Source organism: Dipteris shenzhenensis, chromosome 5 (assembly GCF_047967505.1).
Source record: "Dipteris shenzhenensis isolate YYH24624 ecotype China chromosome 5, Dip_SZ_1.0, whole genome shotgun sequence".
Lineage (NCBI taxonomy): Eukaryota > Viridiplantae > Streptophyta > Polypodiopsida > Gleicheniales > Dipteridaceae > Dipteris > Dipteris shenzhenensis.
In genome coordinates this window covers 3,632,467-3,639,792 of record NC_141600.1, presented here as the reverse complement: position 1 = coordinate 3,639,792, position 7,326 = coordinate 3,632,467, and the positions used below count along the sequence as shown (strand labels likewise).

Sequence of the window (7,326 nt, the reverse complement as noted above, 5' to 3'; positions counted from 1 at the left end):
CAACTTATCTCATCTCTAATATCTAAAGTTAATTTTACTTTTTTTAAATCACAATCTTTGTAAAGTGCATTCAAATTTATTTTGCAACGCACCTCCCACACAAGTGTGTGGTTATGTGTTAAGTGCAAACTACTATGTACCAAATACAAAGTGTTGTGTGCACAATTCATGTTGCTATGTGCTAAATTCAAATAGGTTTGTGATGATTTGAAGACAAGAGCAAACTAATGGAGGAATTAGGTGATACATGAAGAGATTGTGGATCCAGTAACAAGGAAGAACGCCAATGGGAACCAATTATACAAGAGCTTGTTGAAGAAGAGAAGATTGGGAAATCATGAATGGTAGGCTCGCTACGTAGCTACAGGCTGAAGTCGGAAGATCCACCCATGGAAGAGAAACGTGCACTGGCGTAGTGAATATCATCGTCGCCCTTGATGTCTTGGATCATCCGCAACACCTGCGTCATCAGGGGACGCTGCTCAGGAGACCTGGAAACGCATGCCAAACCGATCCGCAGAAGCGTCACCAACGCCTCCTCACTGGCTTTGCTTGCTATCAAAGCTGTGTCGAACACCTCCCCCGTCCATTCTTCCCGAACCACAGAATTTACCCACTCCGGCAGAGGAAGCACTTCCCCACTCAGTCCCCCTCCTTGAGAATTATGCCGCTGGATGTTCCTGGGATCCTCTGCTGTTTTGCCGGTCAGAAGCTCCAGCAACACCACCCCAAAACTGTAGACGTCCGTTTTTTGTGTTATCGCCCTTGTGGCATCGTACTCAGGAGCTTTGTAGTTGCCCATCTGAGTCTCTGCAATGGAAACGGTTACGAGAGCGTGTAGGCCGAAGTCAGCAAGGCATGCGTCGAAGTGCTGGTTGATTAGAATCTTGGAAGACTTGATGTTTCCATGGGGTACTTTAGGCGATTCGGAAGCATGATGCAAGTATGCGAGTGCGCTTGCGACGCCACGAAGAATTCGTAGACGAGCGTTCCAAGACAGTGATTCTCGGTGTCGAACAGCCGTTTCGTTCCCCCATTTACAACCTGCTTAATTCGACAAACGATTGAGGATCACGCGAGAGAGGCTTCATTAATTCATCGACACTACTACTACTTCTTCAAAAGGTCCAAAAATTGAGCCACTGATACTCACTCACCGTCATGAAGCAACGAGAAGAGTGTCCCATTTGGCTGGTACTCGTATACTAGCAGCTTCTCGTCTTTGCCCTCGTAATATGCCCACAATGGAACTATATTGGAATGCCTCACATTTCCCACCATCTCCATCTCTCTCTCGAACCCTCCCCTTTCCAACCGTAGAACGTCCCTATGCAGCCTTTTGACTGCGGCTACAACTCCTTCTTTCAAAACTGCTTTATACACCGTCGCCACCACCCCCTTGCCCACGTATTCCGCCGATGCTCGTAGAAGATCTTCCAGCCCAAACGTGTACCTGAATTCAAAAAACACAAGCTGCTTTTTCTCCTCTTCGTTCGATTGCAAGGGGCTTGACTGCGTCGCTAGCCTGTACTCCTCTTGCTTGTGCATTACTTTCGAGGGAGTCCTGCTCAGACTTTTTTTGCCCAAGAGTGCTCTCTTACAGAAAATGCCTAAGAAACTGAGGGCAAGCAAGAAAGCGATGTCTCCCACAACGATTCCAATAATTGAACCTGTCGATGGATGCCATTCGCGACCCTTCTTGGCTTCCATCTGATCCGGTTCAGTTTGGTTGATCCCACTTCCATTCTTGGCCGTTGGGGCTGGACGACAAGGTGGTAATGGATCTCCACACAGGAGAGGGTTTCCAGAGAAGGAAGTGCTATTGAATCTTTTCATGGCTGCCGTCACTGGAATTAAGCCGCTGAACATGTTGTTGGAAATGTTGAAAGAGGTCAAGTTCACCTGCTTGAACGCGGGAACGGTGCCATTAAGTTGGTTGTTCTCGAGGTGCAAGCTTAGAAGGTGAGAAAGATTGACGAAAGAGGAGGGAACGCTGCCAGACAACAGGTTATCCGACAAGAACAATCTTCTGATTCGGCCGGAAAGAGGGCTGGGTATTGAACCAGAAAGTTGGTTTCCATTCAAGTAGACCTGCTTCAATTGGGCGAGGTTTATGAAATCCACAGGGATGCTGCCGGTCATTCCATTTTCCGCCAGGCTGAGGATCTTCAACTGACGCAGTTGGCCCAATGTTTTCTGCGGAATGGTTCCCGTGAGATTTAGGGAGTTGAGAACTAAAGATGTCACGTTACCATCGGTGGAACAGTCCACCCCCATCCACATTGGTCCCAAACATGGATCATCACTGGTCCAGTTGTATTGAACGTTCCTATGCAAATCGGCGGAGACTATAAATTGCTTTAGAGCAAGCGCATCAGCTTTGCTTCCCGCAGCGATGCCTGCAGCTATACCCAGAGAGAATATATAAAATGCTGCTAAGTAGATATAACCTGAAGGCGTACCTCTCCCGCCTATGCAAAGGAAGTATCTCTCGCCCTGATGCTGGCAGCTGTGGAGAAGCAGACCGACTTGCAAAGGGGCATACGCCAGCGGAAAGCCAAAGTTTTCGTTGATGGGCATGCTGTATTTGCTTTGGCGGCCAGGGGCACACCTTGGAGCCATCGCAGTGCGAATCAACGACAAGGCCTCGGTTCCATCATGCAGTTGCAAATTCAGAGAAAGCAGCCAGATCAGCCCCGGGCCTCATGAGCTGGTTAATTTGAGATGTGGTAGGGTTCGTGCAGCTAGGACAGCTCGGAAGGATCTCAAGGAGAGTCAAGGAAGCGCTGTTGTGCGTACTTTGTTTATAGGATATTGCAAATTTCAACGGAATTAAGAACACCGCGTACGTACTACTTTCTTAAGACTCTTCGTTTCTCTGGCAAAATATGTACCGGGTAATGGTGTATCATGTGTGCTCGGTTTTTCTCTCGGGTCCTCGTTGAGCAGCAGCGTCCTAGCTGGCCTACGGCTCATGGGAGACGAAACGAGCAGGCACGTCTGCTTAATTACTGCAACGTGCCGGCCACTACCTCGCCACACACACTCTCTCTCTCTTTCTCTCTCTCACTGTCTCGCAATCCTTCGATAGTTGAACTCACGTTTTGTCTTCCGCGAGAGATTTGAGAAATACCTGGCCGCTCGTGATCAAGCAAAGTAGTCTAATATGTCAGTACTCTAAAATATCAACTAGTGCAGGTTGAACTTGGCGTCATGAGTTTGATGTCTAAATACAATGGTTTTCCATGTATGCAGGATAATTCTTGCTTTCAAGAGGTCACAGCCGGATTATGGAGTCTTTTATTTTAGTGGCAAGGACTCTCTTCCACAATCGAGTGGTTTCCAACACTCGAATTTTACAGAAAGTAGTCTCAGACTATATCCTTACTAGAGAAAAATCATTGCAAGACAACCATGCTTAGGCCCTTGCCCTTAGAACACGAGGCCAGCTGCAAATGTGGCTAGTCAACCACTCGCGCCTCAACCGGCCCATGGTTGCGTTAAGGAATGTTTGTTCCCTTCTTGAAAGATTGAAGCAAGGAGGGATGATTTATAAGGCTTGAGAAAGTTTACCTACAACTATAAAAATAAAAGCTTAATACATTCTCCAAGATTTGAAACTCAATCTTTCAAAATAGCTAAGTTTAGCCATTAATACCATTAAAATTATAAATAAATTCCATGAAAATTTACCAATTTTTCATGTAATAAATAAATATTTATTTATTTATTTATTGATTTTCTTTTATTTTAAAATTTTTTTCCACTATATCAAACATAGGATTGGAAAATTACACTAGATCTAAATAGTTAAGCACTAAAAAAAGACTATTAACTTTCAACATTTATAAGAATGATAAAAATTTCAAGGTTCATCTATTTGAACATTAAGTTGTTCAATATTCGTGTTGCTAAGTGTATACATCTCCCCAACTTGAAAAAAATGAAAAAATAATTAATTAGCTAAAGGCAAAGGAGGGTCGAGTGTATGGCTCTAGCCTCATGATGATTCTTAAGACTTAATTGGTTTTACTTTTCTTCCTTTAATTTGTAAATGTATGCTAAATCGATTTTCCCAATGTGTATTCAATCAACTCATGTAACCAACATGGCATCAAATCCAAGGTTAGAAAGCATTACTGAAAATGTGGACATTAAGATACATCATACCTTTACCATAGAATCATAGAGTGATTTGGAGGCATAAGTTTGTTTAGTCTAGCCTCTCTCTCTTGGAATCCCCAAGTTGTTTGCTAGACTAATTGAAACTAAAGCCAACACCAAGGTCAACTAGCTATATAATCTAAAGGTTGATAGACAAAAAAACTCAGTCTGCCTCTTTAGTGGAGTCCTTGAATGCTTTCTTTCACACGGTAAGTCTATTGATTGGTATGTCAGCACATGTGGGCAGAGCTCCAACCATGAGAATGATTTTCCACACATGGTTTACTGAGGGTTTGAAGAGGTCATTGTTGCCGGCAATAAGCAATGGAGCTCAAGCAAGAGCACAGGGTTCAAGAAAATTTCTTATGTGGTTATGTGGAGGGGCCATAGGTTTTCAGCATGATCCACCGGCTGACTAAGAGGAAGCAAAAGAGAGAGAGAAAGGAAAAGGTACTGGCACGTCTCTTGAGAGCCACATGCACCTTATTCCCTGCCATGTGGTAATCCCCACCAATTGCCTTTCCACCACGTGCACTCGCCCTCTTTCTTTTTTTTGTGCACTGTCCCCCCTCCCCCCCCCCCCCCCTTTCCCCCCTATGGCTCATGGGAGATGAAACGAGCAGGCACGTCTGCTTAATTATTGCAACCTGCTGGCCGCTACCTCGCCACACACACGCTCTCTCTCTTTCTCTCTCTCACTGTCTCGCAATCCTTTGATAGCTGAACTCACGTTTTGTCTTCTGTGAGAGATTTGAGAAATACCATGCCACTCGTGATCAAGCAAAGTAGTCTAAAATATCAACTAGTGCAGGTTGAACTTGGCGTCATGAGTTTGATGTCTAAATACAATGGTTTTCCATATATGCAGGATAATTCCTGCTCTAAAGAGGTCACAGCCGGCGGATTATGGAGTCTTTTATTTTAGTGGCAAGGACTCTCATCCATAATCGAGTGGTTTCCAACAATCCAATTTTACAGAAAGTAGTCTCAGACTATATCCTTAGTAAAGAAAAATCATTGCAAGACAACCATGCTTAGGCCCTTGCCCTTGGAACTCGAGGCCAGTTGCAAATGTGGCTAGTCAACCACTCGCGCCTCAACCAGCCCATGGTTGCGTTAAGGAATGTTTGTTCCCTTCTTGAAAGATTGAAGCAAGGAGGGATGATTTTTAAGGCTTGAGAAAGTTTACCTACTACTATAAAAATAAAAGCTCAATACATTCGCCAAAATTTGAAACTCAATCTTTCAAAATAGCTAAGTATAGCCATTAATACCATAAAATTATAAATAAATTCCATGAAAATTTACCAATTTTTCATGTAATAAATAAATAAATATTTATTTATTTTCTTTTATTTTAAAATTTTTTTCCACTATATCAAACATAGTATTGGAAAATTAGACTAGATCTATAGAGTTAAGCACTAAAAAAGGACTATTAACTTTCAACATTTATAAGAATGATAAAAATTTCAAGGTTCATCTATTTGAACATTAAGTTGTTCAATATTCATGTTGCTAAGTGTATACATCTCCCCAACTTGAAAAAAATGAAAAAATAATTAATTAGCTAAAGGTAAAGGAGGGTCGAGTGCATGGCTCTAGCCTCATGATGATTCTTAAGACTTAATTGGTTTTACTTTTCTTCCTTTAATTTGTAAATGTATGCTAAATCGATTTTCCCAATGTGTATTCAATCAATTCATGTAACCAACATGGCATCAAATCCAAGGTTAGAAAGCATCACTGAAAATGTGGACATTAAGATACATCACACAACTTTACCATAGAATCATAGAGTGATTTGGAGGCATAAGTTTGTTCAGTCTAGCCTCTCTCTCTTCGAATCCCCAAGTTGTTTACTAGACTTATTGAAACTAACTTTCAACATTTATAAGAATGATAAAAATTTCAAGGTTCATCTATTTGAACATTAAGTTGTTCAATATTCATGTTGCTAAGTGTATACATCTCCCCAACTTGAAAAAAATGAAAAACTAATTAATTAGCTAAAGGCAAAGGAGGGTCGAGTGTATGGCTCTAGCCTCATGGTGATTCTTAAGACTTAATTTTCTTCCTTTAATTTGTAAATGTATGCTAAATTGATTTTCCCAATGTGTATTCAATCAATTCATGTAACCAACATGGCATCAAATCCAAGGTTAGAAAGCATCACTGAAAATGTGGACATTAAGATACATCATACAACTTTACCATAGAATCATAGAGTGATTTGGAGGCATAAGTTTGTTTAGTCTAGCCTCTCTCTCTTGGAATCCCCAAGTTGTTTGCTAGACTAATTGAAACTAAAGCCAACACCAAGGTCAACTAGCTATATAATCTAAAGGTTAATAGACAAAAAAACTCAGTCTGCCTCTTTAGTGGAGTCCTTGAATGCTTTCTTTCACACGGTAAGTCTATTGATTGGTATATCCGCACATGTGGGCAGAGCTCCAACCATGAGAATGATTTTCCACACATGGTTTGCTGAGGGTTTGAAGAGGTCATTGTTGCCGGCAATAAGCAGTGGAGCTCAAGCAAGAGCATAGGGTTCAAGAAAATTTCTTATGTGGTTATATGGAGGGGCCATAGGTTTTCAGCATGATCCACCGGCTGACTAAGAGCAAGCAAAAGAGGGAGAGAATGGAAAATGTACTGGCACATCTCTTGAGAGCCACATGCACCTTATTCCCTACCATGTGGTAATCCCCACCAGTTGCCTTTCCACCACGTGCACTCACCCTCTTTCTTTTTTTTATGCACTGTTCCCCCTTCCCCCCCCCTTTCCCTCCTACGGCTCATCGGAGATAAAACGAGCAGGCACGTTTGCTTAATTACTGCAACGTGCTGGCCACTACCTTGCCACACACACACACTCTCTCTTTCTCTCTCTCACTGTCTGGCAATCCTTCAATAGTTGAAGTCATGATTTGTCTTCCGTGAGAGATTTAAGAAATACCTAGCCGCTTGTGATCAAGCAAAGTAGTCTAAAATGTCAGTAGTCTAAAATATTAACTAGTGCAGGTTGAACTTGGCGTCATGAGTTTGATGTCTAAATACAATGGTTTTCCATATATGAAGAATAATTCCTGCTCTCAAGAGGTCACAGCCGGATTATGGAGTCTTTTATTTTAGTGGCAAGGACTCTCTTCCACAATCGAC

At 42.3% G+C, this 7,326-nt stretch overlaps 1 protein-coding gene across 1 annotated transcript; it reads right to left on the bottom strand.

The window, feature by feature from the left end:
• Window positions 1-361: 361 nt before the first annotated feature.
• Window positions 362-2,622, bottom strand: LOC147901514 (putative inactive receptor kinase At5g58300). Its single transcript, XM_087375159.1, has 2 exons — window positions 1,158-2,622; window positions 362-1,044 (listed from the first exon to the last, which is right to left on the bottom strand). The coding sequence occupies exons 1-2, from the start codon at window positions 2,620-2,622 to the stop codon at window positions 362-364; spliced, it is 2,148 nt and encodes a 715-aa protein (XP_087231285.1).
• Between the last annotated feature and the right edge of the window lie 4,704 nt (window positions 2,623-7,326).

Bases quoted from the DNA above. Each gene is read 5' to 3' on its own strand.
- LOC147901514 (XM_087375159.1), bottom strand. From the start codon at position 2,622: ATGGCTCCAAGGTGTGCCCCTGGCCGCCAAAGCAAATACAGCATGCCC. The intron at 1,045-1,157 runs GTGAGTGAGTAT...CGAATTAAGCAG, and splicing joins CTTCTCGTTGCTTCATGACG to GTTGTAAATGGGGGAACGAA.